At 43.2% G+C, this 22538-nt stretch overlaps 1 protein-coding gene across 1 annotated transcript in view; it reads right to left on the bottom strand.

Moving 5' to 3' along the window:
- Positions 1–200: 200 nt before the first annotated feature.
- LOC130203255 (rho GTPase-activating protein 44-like) overlaps positions 201–22538 on the bottom strand; it is a 70372-nt gene continuing 48034 nt past the window's right edge. The window contains 15 exon segments of the mRNA XM_056429239.1: positions 201–597; positions 2343–2726; positions 3232–3338; positions 4168–4452; positions 4454–4693; positions 5421–5612; positions 12541–12721; positions 12817–12908; positions 13874–13987; positions 17184–17264; positions 17376–17457; positions 19328–19439; positions 21166–21293; positions 21836–21917; positions 21993–22061. Coding sequence (XP_056285214.1) covers positions 437–597; positions 2343–2726; positions 3232–3338; positions 4168–4452; positions 4454–4693; positions 5421–5612; positions 12541–12721; positions 12817–12908; positions 13874–13987; positions 17184–17264; positions 17376–17457; positions 19328–19439; positions 21166–21293; positions 21836–21917; positions 21993–22061 — 2310 coding nt within the window. The 3' untranslated portion in view covers positions 201–436.

Below are 22538 nucleotides of genomic sequence, written 5' to 3'. Positions count from 1 at the left end.
GGGCGTTTCAAAGTGACCGAGGGAGAGGAACAGAAATGTCGTCAGGACGGATGAAGGGATGAATGGAGGTGTGTTGTTCTTCACTCGTGAGAAGCAGCAGCAAAGAGCCCTCTCTCCGCCCGGCAGCCCGTTTCCAGTCTCGTGTGTGAAGTTAAAGGCAATATTGCAAGTGAGTCAAATAAGGCAAAACAAATTAAATAAACATAACATTTAAATTAAATTTTAAAAAACAGCCAACATGACATGTCAAATGAATTGTCTGAGCTCCCTCATGTGATTTCTTTTAGGTGCGTTTTTTCAGTTTTTACGAGTTGACCCCTCTTGATGGAGTACAGGTGAGGCTGAAGTAATCCAGCTGGAGAGGTGAGAGGTCAATGAATGAGTGACTGGGGTGGGGGCGAGGGCGTCAGCCGACAGGTGGAGGGTCTCAGCGGCATCATAGCACGGTGCTGTCGGACTCGTCCTCCGGCTCCGCTCTGCCGCCGCCGCCGCATTCAAACAGTGCCGTTGAGTTCCTGAAGGTGGAGATGTGGGGCAGGTCGAAAATACAGTCCAGGTCCAGGTCGATGATTGGGATGTCGAAGTTGCAGAGAGAATCTGTCGAGAAAACACATCACAGGGATGAGTGAAATACAACAAAACACTGTTGATTTGGGTAAAAAGAAAAGAATAAAGAAAGTAGAGGGAAACAGATGATTCCAGATGTGGGTTCATCGATGTTGGATGATGTTACACACAGCGGGCGGGTCATCATAGGTTCAAACAATCGGGGATAAATACAATTAAATAGGGGCGCACGATATACAAGAATGTGGATTTCGTGCACCCCTATTGCTTTCATGTGTCTCAGACGTGATCAATGAAACACTGAGCCCCCAAAACCGCGCTCAATGTCGTTAGTTATACTCACGTATAGACTAAAATATTGACCTCGGTTTGACGGAATTTTACAGGTTTTTGTTTGATGACCTCCACGGTGTAACACGTGTGATGAACACCTCCACAGACAGGAAGTGTGCTGACTGAGGAGCAGCGGTGGGCACAACACTGTGGAGTGTGAAGGGGGGGGGGGGAGTATGGGGTGAGACGGGGGAAGGGTGGGAGGGCGTGGCAGTGACTGTCAAAAGCCAGCTGGAGTAGGGCATTATGGGTGGGAATCCTAAGGGCAGATGAGGTTGGAGGCTTTTTGGCGTCGGCCCCCCCGGTCTGTTTCGCCCACGTAAGCCATGCATCGCCTCAGCCGCCATGCAAAGGCCGACCAATCGGGTTCAAGCCGGACTGAAAACAGCCGCTGAATGTCGTTGGAGACGTATTGAAGTCAAATGTCTGGAGGGGTCGGAGGGGTCGGGAGGCTCTAGCACAGGAAGTCCTGCTTACCCCAAAAGTCCCTCTCACACACAGAATCACACTGAACCTCACGGCTCATACCGCTGCAAGTGAGACAATAAGAGCAGTCGACAAGAGGCGAGAATTAGACGGAAACACACCAAGAGGGCCGAGGTAAATAAATAAAATAAATAAGAGCATCAAGTCCAGAAATAGACAACAGAAACATAAAAAGGTGTTTGTCCAGTGTTTCTATTATATTGGCGAAAAAGCAGACAGGTATGAAACAAGGCCACTCACATCAAAACAATCAACACTGAAAAGAATCACTGCAAGTAAGTATGTATATTTGATTTTGGGATAAATTGTCCCTTTATATCTATACATATATATATATATAAATGTATATATGTATGTATATATACATATATATCTATATATACATATATAAATGTATATATGTATATATGTAGGGATAGATATATATACACATATATATATATATAAATGTATATATGTACATGTATATATACACAAATATATATATATATATATATATATATATTTGATTTTGGAGTGAATTGTCCCTTTATATATATATATATATATATATATTTGATTTTGGGGTGAATTGTCCCTTTATATGTATATATATATATTTGATTTGGGGGTGAATTGTCCCTTTATATGTGTATATATATAACATATATATATTAACATTCGGTCAATGTGTTTTTTCATATTACAACATTTTGTCACCTTGACGCGTAAATATTTGTACACTGATGGTTGGAAATAAAAAAATATGAATGAATTTGTTACCACAAGTGACTGTTAGTTATCTCGTAACAGCTGTTTGACTTGTTGTACTGATGCCGTATTATTTATGCAAAATAAAATATTATTATTAACGTAATGAATGTGTTGCGATATCTCCAGTGGAGTAAATGTGTAAATCTAATCAACTGAAATTAAGATCAACGTCAAGGTGTTGTAATAGGTTCCAGCCGCCTCACCTGTGGACATGCTCTCCCCGGGGGACAAGCCGTCCAGGAGGCCCGTCGAATGGTCCAGAGGCTGGGGACTGGTGCCGGGTGTGCTGGGGGGCTGAGGGGGAGGCAAGCTGGGCCTCTGCCGGGGCGGCTTGGGGGTCGGCCGGGTCTTGGTGAGAGTCCCCACCAGCGAGGACGGAGAGGAGAGGGACGGGGTCGTGGCCATCTGGATCTGCCCCGGGGAGCCGATGGTGGCGTAGCCCTGCGGGTAGCTGAAGCTGTACGGGGACGGGGTGCTGGGAGGAGTGGGCGACAGGCTGACCGGAGACGGCTGACCCGTCGACTGGTCGGACATGGCTCCCGACTGGCAGTACGGGACTTTGGGGGGGATGGGGGCCAGCTTCTTTGCTGCAAAGAGACCAGAGGGAAATACAGATCACCAATAAATCAGTTTTACACTGATGGAAGAGCAATTCAGAGAACTCCAACACGTAGTGAAGAATCTCTGCGTGGCCGAATGAAGCTCCAGTGATGCTGTTCTACTTTAGGTTTAAGTTGAGAGGCAAGAGGAATGAAACATGTTGTAGTCCTTTGGATGAGATTATTGTTGTCGGCTGACAGACAGACAGACACACACACACAGAGACACACAGACAGACAGGCAGACAGACACACAGACATACACACACACACACACAGAGATGCACAGACATAAACACAGAGACATACAGACAGACAGACACACACAAACACAGAAAGACAGACAGACATACACAAACAAACACACAGACAGACAGACACACAGACACCTTTACAAATCGATGCAGATGTTTCAGGGTCTTTTAAAATAATTTAAATCATCCGATTGACGGGATGAGAAGATGACAGGAAAGGCACCCCGGGGTGCTCTTACCTCTCCTCAGGGTGAGAGGGCTGTGGTCAGACTGCCCACAAGAGGTCATCGTCGCCTGGAGTCCCTTCTGTCCAATCACCGGAGACAGCTCCTTGTTCTTCAGAGTACTGAGGATGGATGGACACACACACACACACACACACACACACACACACACAGGAATGACAAGCTGCCTCATGCATATCTCTCTTCTCTTTAATGACATGTCAATAAAAAAATTAGCATCCAAAGTTTAAATGTCAAATTGCAGTGACCACCATTTGCAGGCGAACATGAAGGTTCGATGAAAAATTCAAAATAAACCTGACGGCCTAATAAATAGAAAACAATTTTTTTACAGTGCAGTGCAGCCAGAATGTCAATGAAGGTCAAACCATAACTGGTCTATACTTTGACCGCCTCTCAGCAGACGAGGCATGAATGGATGGGTGAAGCTGCAGGCGGGAGGAGGGGGTTGCGGGGGGGGGGGGGGGGGGGGTACACATGAGCATATTTTTGAGGGCTCAATATCAAACCTGATAAATACTTTAACTGCTTTAATTCCACATACATTGTTATGTTTCCAAGGTCAACCACTGGGCCCACTGGTATGACTCATTAACGCCCACTTTCCCTTTTCTCCTTTTCCTTCATACAATGGCATGCACTGAAACCTTTGAATTTCCTTTGTTGCCTGGCAACGTGGGAAAGTAACGGATTGCATTCATGGCAATTATATAAAATTAAAAAAAGATGGATCCGATAACGCCGTTCCTAAAGAGAATTGATTTCCATGATTGACGGATCGCCAATAAATAAGAACAAAGAACAGGTGGGAGGTGTGGGGGGGGATCTTAATTTCACCCATCCCCTCTTTTCTCCTCATCCATCCCTCTCTAATCTCTCCCGGTTGTGTGTGAGTTGTTGTTCAGCAGCGCTCTTGTATTTTGTATTTACCTAGTCGGCTTGGCTCCTCTCTCCCGGCTACAGGCAAAGGCGGCCCATGGAGGGGGAGCAGAGAGGGGGGTGTTGGGGGGTTTGGGGGAGCCCAGGAACAGATCGTGGCGCGTGACAACAAGCAGGGGTTTGATGTAAAGGGTGGAGCCATTTGCTTCCGGCAGGACCGCATACGAAGCGTCGGTCGGGGAGGCCTCTGTGGGCAGGGGCGAGGAGTTGGGTTTGGGTTTAGGGTTGGAGTTGACGTCAAGCTGCTGAGGGGACGGGCAGGGGGAGTGGGGGGGAGGGCTGGGGAGGGCTGGGGCCACAGCGGCAGGAGGGAGGGGACGTGCCGGGGGGCACGGACTCTGGGTTGGGGGCAACGGGGCGCATACCCGGAGGTGCTCTGGTGTAGAAATGGAGGTGGGGGAGCGAATAGGAGGCGCAAGAGGAGGAGGAGGAAGAGGGGTAAGGGGGAGGCAGCCTCTCCTCCTCAGGGGAGGGGTAGGCGTAACAGGAGTCCGACCAATTGGACGCATCATCCGAGCTGCAATGATAGACACGTCAATGTTTCCTGGGGGACAGAGCGGGAGGAAGTCATTCATATCTAGGAGGTTAAGAGCAGTGTGTGTGTGTGTGTGTGGGGGGGTTATCGATTAGTCAGCTTACGTTTGGGAGGAATATTAATTATTGTGTCAAATAGGAGAAGTAGGGGAATTGTGAGGCGGGAGGAGGGGGGGTAAACAGCACAGAGGAAATAAAGAAGAGGTGCTCTAAGGTTTTCAAATCACAGAAATTAACTGAAACAGTAAAGTCACCTCATCCATTTTAGAGCCTTGCGACAATGGACCGTTATGCTGTTAATGAAGCTCGGACTAACGACAAGAACACAAAAACAAATACACAATTCATGCACGTGCAGCAATCAACTCTACTGAACACATGGATCAACTTTTCCCACGTGTTGCTATGTAAAAAAAAAACCTAAAGAGGAGTGAACATGTTCTCATATACATACAGTGATTAAAAAGAAACTACAATAAACTTAAAGAGCAGTCAAGAGATCGGACATGTCATGCTTCATCAGAGGTGAGACATGGAGGTGATGGTGAGCTTTTTGTGCGGGGGGGGCGTGGAGCAGACAACGCTGCTCTGGTGTCTGTTGCAGGGCGCAGCAGCAGCAGCAACACACGCGGAGCAGCAAGTGGGAGGTGTGCGAGGTCGTGTCTGTGTGTGTGTGTGGGGGGGGGGGAGGGGGGGCACGACAGCCTTACCTGGCTCGGTCGCTGCTAGTGGGAGGAGGGGTGGGGGAGGGGGAGGCAGAGAAATCCCCAGGCTGCTCGGGGACGAGAGCGTCAGTGGGCGGGATGGGGAGGTGCACGCTTGTGGGCGTGGACGAGCTTTTACGCGAGGAAGACGAGCCCCTGCGCGACACCCATGTGGTGTCCATCACCCTGACACCCATGCTGCAGTGGGACAGAGATGCACAGCCAATCAAATCAAGGGAGGGCGGGTGTGTGTGGTTCAGAGGGAGGAGGAGGAGGAGGGGGGGGGGATCAGGGCTGCTAGAACGGGACAAGCTTCATCTGAACCGTTATTGAGTAGAGGGCTGACTCTGGATCAGCCTCTAGGGTCGCTCTGCACCCCCACATGTGACCCTGAGCATGCAGGAGCAGAGAACAACATCCCAGCTACACATCGTGCTGCTTACATTTATGATTTATTTCCTTTTTTAAAAGTTTTTTATTTGTCCATGACGACGCACGAGGAAGGCGAGATGTTAAATCTTGCGATAACTGCAACGTGAGAGCAGTTTGGATAAAATGATGAAAGACGTTATGTTCTATTCGGCATTGAAATATCAAAATAACTAAAGGGGTGGTTTGATGCTTTCTAGTCAAGAGTTAGAAGAGAAGATGGAAACCCAGCTTAGATGAGCACAAAGACTGGAAACAGCTGGCGGGGCTTTGTCTGAAAGGTGATGACATCTACAGTGCATCCGGAAAGTATTCACAGCGCTTCACTTTTTCCACATTTTGTTATGTTACAGCCTAAATCCAAAATGGATTAAATTCATTATTTTCCTCAACATTCTACACATAACAACCCACAATGACAAAGTGAAAACTGTTTTTTGCAAATTTTTGCAAATCTGTTAAAAATAAAGAACGAAAACATAACATGTACATAAGTATTCACAGCCTTTGCCATGACACTCAAAATTGAGCTCAGGTGCATCCTGTTTCCACTGATCATCCTTGAGATGTTTGATTGGAGTCCACCTGTGCTAAATTCAGTTGATTGGACATGATTGAGAAAGGCACACACCTGTCTATATAAGGTATCACAGTTGACAGTGCATATCAGAGCATAAACCAAGTCATGAAGTTCAAGGAATTGTCTATAGACCTCCGAGAGAGAATTGTATCGAGGCACAGATCTGGCGAAGGGAACAGAAAGATTTCTGCAGCATTGAAAGTCCCAATGAGCACAGTGGCCTCCATCATCCGGAAATGGAAGCAGTTTGGAACCACCAGGACTCTTCCTAGAGTTGGCCGCCCAGCCAGACTGAGCGATCGGGGGAGAAGGGCCTTAGTCAGGGAGGTGACCAGGAACCCGATGGTCACTCTGACAGAGCTCCAGCATTGTTCTATGAAGAGAGGAGAACCTTCCAGAAGGACAACCATCTCTGCAGCACTACACAAATCAGGCCTGTTTGATAGAGTGGCCAGACGGAAGCCACTCCTCAGTAAAAAAGCACATGACAGCCCGCCTAGAGTTTGCAAAAAAGCACCTGAAGGACTCTCAGACCATGAGAAATAAAATCCTCTGGTCTGATGAAACAAAGATTGAACTCTTTGGCCTGAATGCCAAGCGTCATGTCTGGAGGAAACCAGGCACTGCTCATCACCTGGCCAATACCATCCCTACAGTGAAGCATGGTGGTGGCAGCATCATGCTGTGGGGATGTTTTTCAGCGGGAGGAACTGGGAGACGAGTCAGGATTGAGGGAAAGCTGAATGCAGCAATGTACAGAGACATCCTCGATGAAAACATGCTCCAAAGCGCTCTGGACCTCAGACTGGGGCGCCGGTTCATCTTCCAACAGGACGACGACCCGAAGCACACAGCCAAGATAACAAAGGAGTGGTTTCGGGACAACTCTGTGAAGGTCCTTGAGTGGCCCAGCCAAGCCCTGACTTGAACCCGATTGAACATCTCTGGAGAGATCTGAAAATGGCTGTGCACCGACGCTCCCCATCCAACCTGATGGAACTTGAGAGGTTCTGCAAAGAAGAATGGGAGAAACTGCCCAGAAATAGGTGTGCCACGCTTGTGGAATCATACCCAAGAAGACTTGAGGCTGTAATTGCTGCCAAAGGTGCTTCAACAAAGTATTGAGCAAAGGCTGTGAATACTTATGTACATGTTATGTTTTCGTTCTTTATTTTTAATAAATGTGGAAAAATTTGCAAAAAACAGTTTTCACTTTGTCATTATGGGTTTTTGTGTGTAAAATGTTGAGGAAAATAATTAATTTAATCCATTTTGGAATAAGGCTGTAACATAACAAAATGTGGAAAAAATGAAGCGCTGTGAATACTTTCCAGATGCACTGTACCAACCAGCAGATAATGAAACACATTACATCACGTTTGTTTCCGACTTTCTTTAGTTTTTGTCAGAAGTCTTTGTCCGGATTGTTTCACACAGTCTGCTATATCAAACAATAAAGAAATATCTGAAAAACACTGTTAGGACTAATTACTACGATTATTATCACAGAGAACTTTTCTTCCGCCTTTGGCGACCGTTAACAACACTGAACTTTATATGATAACATTGATCAGATATTTGCCAAAAATAGGTGCGAGCTGATCAGTAAGACGTCGACCAACACAGCAACATTCCCACATCTGGAAATATACACAACAACATTGAGAGCACTTCCTTGTTGCCAACACAACTCATACACTCAAAAAACGATTCAAGCCCTTAATTCTTAAAGGTGACCGATTTAATATGGTTTAATACATTTAATTGAATCAATTACAAAAATGAAGATATTTATATTTAATGGGTGTAACACAAAATGTAGGAATACTTCAATTTATTAGATTTATTTAGGTTAGATATTGTGCATTTAAACGCAAAATAAATGTGTTTAATTAGGGACTACCCTTTGTGCATGTGCCAGATCTCGTGCTCTCCGTCTTTTCTCCTGACCGACCCAACCAGATGCAGCAAGATTAATGACTAACACCAACTAAATTACTTGGTAAATAACGATTTGTTTTTCATAGTAGTTAAGAATGAACCTCGCTACTTTATTACTTATTTTTACTTCTATTTATTACTTTTAATTACTTTTTTACTCTTCATTATTTTTAACTTTTGTATTACTTTTTATTACTTTTATATTATTTTTGTATTACTTTATTACTTTTTTAAAATGTGTTATTACTATTTGACTTTTTTATTATTATTTTATTAATTTATTCCTTTTAATTCCTTTTTACATTTTTTCTTCTTTTTATTCCTTTATTATTTTGTATTACTTTTTATTCCTTTATTACTTTTCATAATTCTTTTATTTTTCATTACTTTATTACTGTCTACTACTCTTTATTACTTTTTATTATATTCTTTGGCTGTTTGTGATTGATCCAATAACAGTGATATTGATCCAATAACAGTGACATTGATCCAGTAACAGGATCATAGACAGCTGCAGAATATGGCCTTAAAATCAGTCAGATTGTTTTCACTTCCTGTTCCCTCACCTGAAAGTCGGTGTGTTTTCTGAATGCGTTTCTGGTCTGACATCTGAAATAATGTGTAATAAGCTGAAGAGATTTTTACCGTTTAGTATTTAAAATAGGTCAGTGAACGCCCTTCTGGGGAATTTATAAGCTTTTACGAGTCTTAGAAAAAGTCTAAATTAAATGATTAGACGTCCTCACAAGAACACTAGTCCTTCTTCAGCTTAGTGGTGAAGACATGAAGTCATGTGACCTTGGTGGAGTTCCTCTATAGACTAACGTGAAGTCATGTGACCGTGGTGGAGTTCCTCTATAGACTAACATGAAGTCATGTGACCATGGTGGAGTTCCTCTATAGACTAACATGAAGTCATGTGACCATGGTGGAGTTCCTCTATAGACTAACAAAGTCATGTGACCATGGTGGAGTTCCTCTATAGACTAACATGAAGTCATGTGACCATGGTGGAGTTCCTCTATAGACTAACATGAAGTCATGTGACCGTGGTGGAGTTCCTCTATAGACTAACATGAAGTCATGTGACCGTGGTGGAGTTCCTCTCTGGCCGCTAACATTAGCTTTTTACATTAAACTTCAAACATCATTAAAGTGGTGTTCATGAGTGATGATTATCTTGATGAACAAAATCAAGATGTGAAGAAATGTTTGTTTGCTACGGAGATTATTTATTTCAACATTACAAGATTATTGTGAAGGGAACCAGTGTGACACCGACTTCCTGTTGGCCAACAAAGAGACGTCATCCCCGCAGCTCTCTGGTGACACAATGTGTTCGTGAGCTTTGGAGGCGAAGGTGTTCTTACTGTTGGACAGAGTTTAGCCGTTTCCCTTTGCTTCCAGTCTTTATGCTAAGCTAAGCTAACTGGCTGCTGCTTCAACATTCAGACATTAACAGAAAGTGAAAAAAGCGAATTCCAAGTAAAAAAATACAAAAAAGATGTTAAAGAACTTAACAATAGCGAAGACTAAACAGCAAGAGGCCGTTGTTCTCGCAGGCCGAACAAGCGAACAAGGTGATCCAGTGCCAGAAAAGATGCTACTTGTGTAAACACAGAAAGAAAGGCCTGCTTTGTCGTCATCCCCCCCCCCCCCCCCCACACACACACACACATTCGTCACCCTTCTCTGTTGGAGGCGTTGAACTACAGGAGTCCAAGTCTGTCACTTCTGACACACCTGACTGGCAGCGCTCAACACACACACGACATACGACCGACACGTCAGGTCAACGTGCATCTGATGATGACTAGACCGATGAGAGGATGACTCGGGGCGGGAGGGGGGGCAGGGTGTGTGTGTGTGTGGGGGGGGGGGGGGTCTATACTGTACCTTTGTATCTTCCTAATGCTGCGTAGTTAAAGACAGAGACAAGCACAATGAGGACAGAGAGCATCATGGAGGTCAGAGACCCCCATTGACAGCATTGTTATCAAAGCAGCAGAGGAACTTTGGCAGGGTGAACTTTTTTTTTTAAAGACGAGAGCCAAGATGGAGGAGGGAAATAGGGGAGGCTGGTGGTGGTGGTGAGGGGGGTGGGGGTGGGGGTGCATCTGCTCTCCCTGAAGCGCTTCAGCCTCAATGAAACCCAGAGAGAAAATGAGAGTTCCTAATTAGGTCAAAGCATCCTTAATGGGCCTTAAGTATATCCCCCGAAAAATGTATGACAATTGTGAGAGATTGTGAGAGACCTTCTTCTTTTTGGTCCTTAAGGAGTTTCTAACCATTTGGGGAAGAGCCTCTCTCCCTTCTGTGGCACCTTGTGCACAAAGTTAGGTCCACGCAAAATGTTTGTCTCAGTTTGGTGGAGAAGAACTGGAGCTCGACACCTTCGTGATGACCTGGGATGAAACATGTTGGCGTCATCGCGACAGTCTGAATATAAGTGGTGCAGAACGAGACCGACAAAAGAATGATTCAATCCATTTCGTTAAAATTATGAAAAGTCACAAAGAGCATCAGTTGATCCTAACTATTATATATCTATATCTATATATATAGATATAGATATAGATACGCAAACACATGGAAGTCTGAAGGAGATCATTCTCCGGTGTTTTGAGAAGATGAATATGAAGCTTTAAACCCAGAAGCCAGTTAGCTTAGCTTAGCATAAAGACCTCAGATCTAAATGTCACTATTTAATACTTTATATCTCATTTGATTCGTATAAAAAACTAAGTATATAAATGACAAGGGAGAAGTTAAAGAGTTAGAAGATATATTTTTAACGCTGCAGCGTGCACCAAGAACCGAGCAACCACGGCTGCTGGATTTTTTTGGTCTTTTTTCCTCCATAAATAGACGTCTATTTGAATCAAAATATGCAATCATCGCCATCATCGCTGCACGCAGGATTCGGTCGCTTAGTTACGGCAGGTTACACCCACCCCGAAGGCACACAGATCCTCCGGTGGTGCACATCTTTACATCTTCTGTGTCTGAACATCACTTAACTTATTTAAAAAGGAAGAAGTATACATATATCTTTACACTCTCATGCACAGAGATACATCTTACATAAAAACCTGCAATTCAAAGACTGTGCAGGTGCTGTGCTTCGATTGAAAGCTGAGCTCTATTGATCAGATCACACACACACACACACACGCACGCACACATGGTCCAGGTTTAATTAGCTGGGCCTTATAAGACCACGGGGATATTACAGCATTAAAGAAAGAGACACGGAGGCCGACACAGAAGAGAGAAAGAAGCCTCTAACTAGCTTTCAGATAATCCTCCCCAGCTGGAGCTTTGCCTGATTCCTCCTTTCACAGACTAAATGTCATCTTTCTCTTTGCTCACTTTCCTTTCCCGTCTCACAGGGCCGCAGATAAAGAGTGATTCGGCATCCCGTTCTCATCCTCCTCAGTGAAACTGAGCCTGAGGTCACATGTGTCATCGAAGGGGGAATTCTTCTCCCTCATAACTTCACATGTCCGACGCTGTCAGAAAGACACTTTGATTGACACATGAAACTCATTTAAAAGCCTCAACAGCAAAGAAAGTAAAATCACTAATTATTTATAACTTGCTATTGTCACTATAATGTCTTTTAAAAGTGTATTAATGTCCAGTATAGACGGAAAGAGGACAGTTGACTGAGTTACTTGATAAACTCATGTTTACAATGTTTACTGAGGGAATAAATCAAGAGAGAAGTAGAGTCATGTTGTATATACTTCTATTCAACCAGAGGAGTCGCCCCCTGGTGGTCAGTAGAAAGAATGTAGCTTCAAAACATGAAGCATAAACTGCTATACAACCAGAGGAGTTGCCCCCTGGTGCACAGTAGAACAAATGTAGGTTTAACACATGAAGCATATACTTCTATACAGCCAGAGGAGTCGCCCCCTGGTGGTCAGTAGAGACAATGCAGCTTCAAAACATGAAGCATATACTTCTATTCAACCAGAGGAGTCTCCCCCTAGTGGACAGTAGAGCAAATGCAGCTTCAACACATGAAGTTGTTTTAATAAGAGACAATATTTCATCTTCTATTTTCCAACTTAACACATCTTTAGGATTTTTTCCGTGTGCGTGTAATCCCTAAAAACTTTAGCTAAATGTGTGGAGGAAGTAATCCCAGGAGAGCTAGAGGTGTCGTACCCGTCCTTCTTGTAGAACTCCAGCATCATGTTGTCCGTGGCGACGCTGAGCGGCCGCCGGCTCTGGTCGTTCTGCCTCCGCTCCATCTGCTCCATGTCCGGTGACGGCATCGAGTTGTAGTTGGCGTTGTGGTTGCTGTGAACCGGACTCCCGTAGTTCCCCGTGACGTTGAACTCGATTTCTAACGAACGGACGAGACGCAGAAACGATTAGGAGTGTTTTATTGTATTTTTGGGAGGAAGTTAATTCCCCCTGCAGATAAAACTCCCTCCTCACCTCCGGGGTAGAACCAGTCGGCGTGCTGGATGATGGGCTCGATGATGCCGACGATCTGCAGCGAAACCGTTGTCATCATCTCCGTGATGTCGCTGCAGGAAGGAAAGAGAGGAGTCTTTTTTTATTTTATTTTAACGGTGAGGCGTAAAGCATCGCATAAGGACTCATTAGCACTTTTTGGGGGGGTGGGGGCATTCGCAGAAGCATTTGGAAAATGTTGGCCTTTAAAATCCTAATTAAAAGTGAGAGAGGAATAAAGATTGTGAGATTTACACGGAGCTGTAAAGGAGGCGTCCTTCACCCTTAAACCGCTTAGTCGTCATCTTCACGAGGGAACTTTATGATCAAAGTTGCGCCTATCAAACGTTTTAGTTATTAGCATTTTGAGCTCTCAGCAGCGACATGAATATTAACAGATATTTCTTTTATACAGATTTTTCTTTCTGCACTTATGAAGTGGAGATCCTCGCGGTGACCCGATCTAAAGGATGAATTTATTCTGTAAAGATGTTAAAAAGCACAGTTCAGTTCTAGACGTTTACTGCACCTATGGATGATTTGAATAGTGGTTTTCTTACAAATATCACATTAAACAATGCAATAATTGAATATAAAAACATGCGCTGCACATGAAAAACAGCCTTTTTTAACAATGTTACAAACGAAATGACCATATAAAAGTGAAAAGTGAATAAAGGGAACACTGAGACACCCCTGTCTTTATTTAAGGGGGAATAAAGACAGTTACCAGGGCGTAAAGAGTTAAATCTCATCGAGCTCTTGTCTGTTATTTATATATATATTAAGTAGTATTGTACATCCTTTAAGAGCTCTGACAACGGTTGACTGTAAGACTATTAAAACTCTATACTTCTCATTCTAAGCAACTTAAATGATTTAGGCTCCCGCAGAAATTAAAACGTTATAACCTTGACTCATTGATAACAGAAGTATTTCATCCCTTGAAAATGAACCCAAACAGTTTGATGTCACACTTAAAGTTGCATTTCATATCGTGGATGTGGAAGTCAGGGAAGATGCTTCTCTGCAGTCTCACCCTTCGTCGTGCATCCACAGCAGATTGGGTCCGAGGACGATGGCAATGTTTCCAGGCGTCATCTTGTTCATATCCTGGTCTTCGGTCAGTTTGGAGAGGAATTTGATCAAATACCTGAAAAAAAACACACAAGAAAAAATAGGTTAAAATGAAAGTAATTTAGCTTCTGTCGAACTAAATGATTAAAATGACTTTAAACTTTTTTAAGAAGAAGAAACACATTATATCTTTGTGATTTTGTTTGGCTACAGTTTACACTGTACAATACAATACAATTGACTTGATTATATAAATTAAAAGTCGACACATCGACCTGTAAAAAACCATGAAACTTTTCACACGCTACAACACACAGCCCAGTTCTCTGATTATTTTCCCGCCAAAATCCAAGTCAAGATTATTGAATAAATAATCAGCAGCTTCAATATTCGGGGTGGGTGATAGTGCAAAATGTTGTAAAACATACATCGATACTGATAATTATTATTAATAAAAGCGGATTCTGTTCAACTGTTAAGTACTTTATCACATGCATGTTAAAATGACATGTCTTTTAGTTTTTTTATAAACAAAATGAAAACATATATTTGTTGAGAACGATAAATGTAGAAAAAAAACGTTTGTGCAAATAACTAAAAAGCACAAACTATTCGTTCTTTCCCGCTGCCTTCATGATGCGAGTGCAGTTCTGCTCTTTGATGAAATATACTGTAAATGGGTGCGGAAGAGAAAACCTTTTTCTTGTCATCGATATTTTCTATCCGCCCACCTCTACAGCTGTGATATCCAAAACTACAAATGTGTATGACAGCAAAAGAAAGAAAGAAATCGATATAAAATAAACTGAATTGATGAATGGAATGGACCATAATTTACTAAATGCTGTATTGAGGAAGACTTGAAACTAGCGACTGAGACAGAGGAAGCATTCCTCAGTTATTTTCTATTTTTAATAAAAAAACACGGCTCATAATTTGGGATTTGGGATAACGATGTTATGAAGCGAGAAATTAGAAGTTGTAATCGAGCGCAGCATCCTGATGAAGTGAGAGCATCATCAGTCGTCGTTTGGAAACTATCCCGAGTTATTACAAGTTTAGAAAAGACAAACCATCTCAAGCTCCTCTTCTATGGAACCAGCTTCCACCTTCAGTCCAGGAGGCAGACACAGTCACCTCGTTTAAGAGTAGACTGAAGACTTTCCTCTTTGACAGAGCTTATAGTTAGGGCTGAATCAGGTTCACCTGGTCCAGCCCCTTGATATGCTGCTATAGGCTTATAGCTGCCGGGGGACGTTTTAGGATGCACTGAGTACCTATCTCCTCTTTTTTCTCTCCTTAAGGATGAATTTTCATCTCTCCATCACACATTACTAACTCTGCTTTCTCCCCGGAGTCCTTTTGACTTCACGTCTCATGGGGTCATCGGACCCTATGAGACGGCATAGATCCTATCTGCTGATGGATCATCGAGGTCTGGGTCGTGGAATTCCTGCTCCTGACTACGCCACTGTCCTGTTGAGACTCCGCCCACTCCTCCTCCCCACCGCCATCTGCCTGATGGATCGTGGAGGTCTCCATCGTGGAATATGCCTACTATGAACTATTCATACACTCTGTCACATTTATTGAATGTATTTAAACTCTAAATCTGTCCTTCTGTACACATTACATCTATTGCATCTGTCCATCCTGGAGAGGGATCCTCCTCTGTTGCTCTCCTGAAGGTTTCTTCCCTTTTTTTCCCCCTGAAGGGTTATTTGGGAGTTTGTCCTGGTCCGATGTGAGGTTTTGGGGCAGGGATGTCTATGTGTACAGATTGTAAAGCACTCCGAGACAAATTTGTAATTTGTGAAATTGGGCTATACAAATAAACTGAATTGAATTGAATCTGATTTTACGCTACATCAAGTAATGTCTTATTACAGTATTACATGAATTTATTCCACACATTTTACCTCAACAGGGGGCGACTCCTCTGGTTGTATAGAAGTCAATGCTTCATGTGTTAAAGCTGCATTCATTCTTAGTGACCACCAGGGGGCAACTCCTCTGGTTGTATAGAGCGTATTCACGTGACGTCAGAATCTCAATCACGCCATCTTGGGGTCCACTTATTAAATGTCAGAAGAAGTTGACCAGGCTATCGTGTCCGCTGTTTGATTATGCGAGAGCCCAGCAACCTCATGTCCTTCTGCATTACCAAAGAAAGATGTCAGCGGTTGGAATTGAATATTTGCAACGCTTTTTCACCTGATTTTACTCGCTCAACACTTTGTGGTTAATTCGCTAGTTACCAGCACATAGTCCGGTCACATTCCTGTAAAACAGTTTTCATTTCCGCTATCGACCATGGGACATTAACAACTATTTCTGCGTTATACTTGTTGTGGAAATACCACAAATGTCGGAAACATCAAGCGCCCCGTGTCTGGGTTCATATATGATCCGTAGTCACAGCTCCGCCTCCAGGACGAGTATGAAGCCGCTTCCAGCTCCTTCAGGACCAGCAGTGACTGTTTGGTGGCCGTGCTGATGCTGTTCCCATGGAGCCAGTGTTTTATTTTACCTTGAAATGAATCACAGAGTAAAGGCAGACATCGCCCGACGGAGTTGCCATGTTCATGGCTTCCTCCCAAGTTTCCATCCACAGTTCCTTTTGCGCAAGTGAAAGACATTGATTTTCGCTCGGCGAAAAAAGCAAAAAGAGATTATTGACGAGTGTGTCAATGGAAACGTGCCCACAACCCGATGTAGCAACAGAAACACATGAGAACAGTGCTAACGCTCATACGCCGAGTGAAGCCGAAGTAGATGCATGACAAGTTGAAGTAATAGCCTCTTGTTGAGCTGATAAACCCATATTCTGAATCATTAGTCCCACATCCAACAATGAGGCACAGAACCATAATCATAAGGCACACCGTTTTGAACTGAAATTGTGTCTCCTTCAGGATATAATGGTCATTTCTAAAGAAGAGCGGCATAAAATAAAGCAAAACAATGCCGTGCATGGACCCCAACATGGCCACTAAAGGTTGTTGTGGTCACGTGAGTGAATACGCTCTATAGAAGTATATGCTTCATGTGTTAAAGCTGCATTCGCTCTAGTGACCACCAGGGGGCGACTCCTCTGGTTGTATAGAAGTATATGCTTCACTCCTGTTTTTTTGTCTTAATTTACAATTCATGGCATGTCGGTCCTGCTTAACCAACTGAAGAACTAGACAGCTTTGTGCTGCGATGAATTTAGGCGTCTAGCCGAAGTCCGAGACGACCACAAGGAGGGACACGCGGAAACAGTAACTCACTTGAAGTTGTTGCTGTTGGCCGAGGGGAGTTTCTCACAGGCATTCAGGAGAGCCTGCAGCCTCTTGTCTTGATCGAGAATGCTGCAGGACGACGGACAAAAGAAGATAAACAGAGGTTGAACGTCGTATGATATTAAAGATAAACTTCATCACTGATCGGGCGCCGACGTGGGGAAGTGAAACGATACGGACTTGGAGGCCTGGATCCAGTCGTCGTAGAGCTCGTACGTCATAAGCGGCTCGGGGAGCTCCCGCAGATAGGACTTCAGAGCTCCTGGGAGAACAGAATCGAGAGATTAGTGCATGTGTGTGTGTGTGTGTGTGTGTGTATAGCAAACAACAATGTATTTATAATGAAGATGTGCCTGAATGAGTTCTAGTGTCTCAGACCCGACAACTCAGAAAGGGGGGGGGAGGAAAGCAACAGCTGACCCGTCTTCTTCTTCTCTGGTCTGCTGCGTTCACTTCCCCCGAGGAGTGTGTGGGACGGATGACAAACAACAACAACGTCTGGGCATCCCTCACTGTTAGACAGCTTGTGTGTGGGTGTGTGTGTGTGTGTGTGTGTGTGTCTGAGACATGTCTCTTAAATAAACACATTAAATTCTTATATTTACAAAGAACAATCCTGCTGCCTCTGATTGATGCTGATGGAAGACAGGGGTAGACTCCTCTGGTTGTATAGAAGTCGATGCTTCATGAGTTAAAGCTGTATTCTCTCTACCGACTATCAGGGAGTGATTCCTCTGGTTGTATAGAAGTCTATGCTTTATGTTTTAAAGCTGCATTATCTCTCCTCACCACCAGAGGGCGACTCCTCTGGTTGTATAGAAGTCTATATAATGACTACTTCTCTCTTGATGTATTCCCTCAGTATACATTGTAAACATGAGTTTATGTCTCAGTCTCTAGTTTCAAGCCTTCTTCTATACAGCATGATGTCCTCATTTAGTACTTTATGGTAATTTAGAGTCAAACAGACCATAAAGCAGTTTACGCTTTAGGGGCGGGGCTACTGTGATTGACAGGTCTCTGCGTCACCCCTTCGCAGTCCAAATATGGTCACTTCCTGTTCACTGTCGGGAATTTTTTTAATTTGAAAGGTTTCTCTGAGTCTGATCAGTTTGGATGAATGTTGAATATTCTTCCCTGCTTCTAGCTGTTGGCTCTTTTTATAACTTTTTATTTGGAATTAAATTTCTAAAAAATGTCTTAACTTCTCTGGATCTACGTTAAATATTTATGGCTTGATATTTTAGCTATCAGGTTTCCGTCTGACAGCCGCGCTACGCAGCCGTCGGCTCCAGTGAAGACGAGCAGCCTCCTCACAAAAGATCAATAGCAGCACCGTGAAAGCTTGTCTTCCTTTTGTAGTCTGTTGAGTGCTGGTTTTTCTTTTTTCTTTTTTGGTGCAGAAGATGAAGAATCTGTCTGACACTAATCCCAGTTATATTTGGAATTTATCTCCAGACATTTTTTTGGCTGATAGTTTATTGAATATCTCTAAAAGACAGAAAGAAAGAAATAGAAAAACATTTGAGTTTTTTTATTGCCTGTTACCTTTACATTTACTAACATATTTTACCCTCGGGGTCCATTTGACCCCAGCAATTAAAACCTCCAGAAAATTATTAGAATTAATATTGTTTCCCAAGTTTAAGTGTGAGGTACTTTATGTTTGTTTGTTGACTACCTAAATAGCCCTTTAAATATGTAAAAAAGTTGATATTTCTTATATGTTTGACATAGTGAAAAACAGCCTGGGGTCAAATTGACGCCAAGGAACACCGACATTAAACATTGAATAATGGGGTCAAATTGACCCGAAAGGCAACAGGAGGGTTAAAAAAAATCTCTCATCCCTTATCTGGCTTTTAAATGAACCTTTTCGGAGGTTGACGAAACGACGGCTGCAGAAACAGTTTAGTTCAGTCGATAAAAAAACATAAAACTAAATATTAGAGGCCTTTCTGACGGGGGGAAGGAAAGTCGGCGGAGCAGGAAAGAAGATTCCTAACGAGGAACTGGAGCCGACTCATAAATCTGCCGCTGTACGGACCGGACAGTTTATCATTCTAGACGACAGATGGGTGGAGGGAGGTGTGTGTGTGTGTGTGTGTGTGTGTGTGTGTGGGGGGGGGTACCTGCAATGGCGTGAGGGTCTGCAGAGTACTCCTGAACATCCAACACGCCGCAGTCCAAAGACGCCTTCAGCTTCTTTAGTTTGGAGGCCGACGGAGCGACTCTGAACAAACCCTGAGACACGAAAAGTACACAGTGTGTATTCATTAATGTGTACAATTCATGCTACTTTCTGCTCTCAGAGGTACATATTATACTTTCTACATCTAAGAAGTACATGTTGAACGTGTACGTGTCCTATAGAAGTAGGAATCGATTCATTTAAAATGTCAAAGGGAGCTCCCGAAAACCCTTTGAATTATTGTGATGAATGAATTTAAAAAAAATCTTCCTCCGCAGCACATCGCAGCACATTATCCATAATGCTCCACAAACATCACATTCAGCCTCATGACTGCGGAATGGAAATTAAGCTATTCATAATGATATATTTGCCTTTTACTCTCATAAACAAAAACATTTACCTTTCCCTCAATGTGTCTCCATCAAACAATCATTACATTCTGAGCTATTTAGACTGCACCGCTCACTGACTTCATAACATTAAAACTAGGGCTGTGAAACGATTAAAAATTTTAATCGGGTTAATCACAGGTTTTTGTGGATTAATCATGATTAATCACATATTACCGATATTCTCGGTATATTTTGTGAGAACATAGAGATTTATGACAAAAGACGGATATATACATTTATACATTCTTCTATACAATGGTGCTGCAACTCAGCAGTTATTTAGCAGTTTTCTTCCATATGGAACATTAATACATCTTCATCCTAAACAGAATGTTTAACCCTCCTGTTACCTTTCGGGTCAATTTGACCCCATTCAATGTTTAATGTCGGTGTTCATTGGGGTCAATTTGACCCCAGGCTGTTTTTCACTGTGTCAAACACATAAGAAATATCAACTTTTTTATTTATTTAAAGGGCTATTTAGGTAGTCAACAAACAAACATAAAGTACCTCACACATAAACTTGGGAAACAATATTAATTCTAATAATTTTCTGGAGGTTTTAATTGCTGGGGTCAAATTGACCCCGAGGGTAAAATATGTTAGTAAATGTAAAGGTAACAGGAGGGTTAAACAGAGCATTTTTCTCTTGTTTGTCAACCATTAACTCCACCATGATACAATCTAAAGGTGGACAGATTGACAAGTGACTTTTTTTTTTGCTCGGTCCCGATGCGCGCGCACGGAGCTCTGTGGCGCGCCAGACGGAGATCGATAAGTGTTAACGCAACGCGTAGAGACAGAGATGACATGCTGCTGTGGAGATACGATCAACAACAGACGTTTAGTTTAATAAACAAAGACGTGCTATAGAGAACATGTCAGGGGCGGGCCAATCTCTTTAATGTCATGCGATCTACCAACACTACGCCGCGATCGACTGGCAGGTCGCGATCGACGTGTTGAGACCCTGATCTACAGGAAGTAAAAGTCGTAACAAGGTTTCCGTAGGTGAACCTGCAGAAGGATCATTACCGATGAACAGACCGTCTGCATGAGAGCGGACAGAGTTCAGATTGAAGTGGTGTATTGGAAGCTCATTTTGCAAGTGACTTTTTGTTCGTCCCAACGACCAACAACAGACGGATTGGAAGCTCATTCTGCGCATGCGTTAAATGCGTAAAAAAAAAAAAACTAGTTAAACCTGTAATTGGATTAACGCGTTATTTTTCACAGCACTAATTAAAACATTAAGTATTGATTAAACATCTTTGTTTCTTTGGGGGAAACAAAATGTAGCTTGAACCTCGATAGATTTCCGCAAAGTTTCTCACCATTAGATGTGTGTGTGTGTGTGTGTGTGTGTGTGTGTGTGTGGCCTGACCTCCTCCTGCATGCCACACTCCAGCAGCATGGTGACACAGGCCTCGATGGGGAAGGCAATATCTCTCCCGCTGAGCGCTAAGTGGTCCTCTAATGGCTTCCCGTAGCACGGCTTCTCCACCCAGGTCTCTGTAACACACACACACACACACACACACACACACACACACACACACACACACACACACACACACACACACACACACACACACACACACACACACACACACACACACACACACACACACACACACACACACACACACACACACACACACACACACACACACACACACACACACACACACACACACACACACACACACACACACACACAATAAAGTGGCAGCTGAGGATGCTCAACGTTTCCTCTCCAACACAAAAAGGAAGTGTATTTTCTGGAGGGCATAAAAGGTGCTTTAACTTACAAAAGCAAAACATTGTCTGGCTAATAATAATATATGTATGTATATATATATATATATATATATCCCTGTTACCTTCAAAGTCAATAAGCCCATTTTAGCTCGTATTGATATTCCTAGTCTTAATAAAGGTTGGTGTCCGTAACAGTTGATTTTAGTGTTGACGCTGTAATTTATATCAGTTAAATTCCCCAAATGCTGGAGCAGAGTCTGTGGGTGACGAGTGTGTGTCGGTCTGAAACTCACCCTGGTGAGCTTTGATCTGGGGCAGCACACTCTGCAGCAGCTCCAACGACTTCCTGTGGTATTCTGCCTGGACTTCGATGAGCTGGTCAGAGAAGAGAGAGTCGGAGAACGCTTCTGCCCCTTCACCAAAGCCCATCGGGGGAAACGTCGTACTTACCGTCTGGAAGTAGCTCGCATAGTCGATTTCTTTGGCCACAAAACTGTACATGTCTGCTGATAACTGATCCTGGAGAAGTCAAAACAAAACACAAACAACAACATAAAGGTCATTAAAAACTAAATGTGTGGGAAGGACCTTTTTTCAACGCAGACATTTAGGATCACTCTGATGACGCGGCGAGCTCTCAGGTTGGGCTCCTAGTGTAGCGGAGCCTTCGTTAGCGTTGCTGGTTATTAGCTGTGAGTTTCCTGACATGACAAGACAGCATGTCTGCCAGGGTGAAATGTCAAAGCTGTTTTTAATTTAAAATATTGTATTTGCCAAATGAATAGAATAGAGACTTAGAAATCCCTTTTAAATCTATTGTTTTACTTTTTTTTTCAAAGTGTTATTTAGCATTTGGATGTGAAACTAAATTAAAAACACTATATTAGAAAGTGTGTTTTTTTGGAGAATATTTAAAATCTGTGAATATTATTGTAATACCCCTTGTGTGTACATGCACTTTGTTCCCACTGTGACAGGGCACATATAGAGACATAT

Source organism: Pseudoliparis swirei, chromosome 13 (assembly GCF_029220125.1).
Source record: "Pseudoliparis swirei isolate HS2019 ecotype Mariana Trench chromosome 13, NWPU_hadal_v1, whole genome shotgun sequence".
Taxonomy (NCBI): Eukaryota; Metazoa; Chordata; class Actinopteri; order Perciformes; family Liparidae; genus Pseudoliparis; species Pseudoliparis swirei.
The sequence above is the reverse complement of the archived record's forward strand: the minus strand, read 5'-3'. Positions and strand labels throughout refer to the sequence as shown.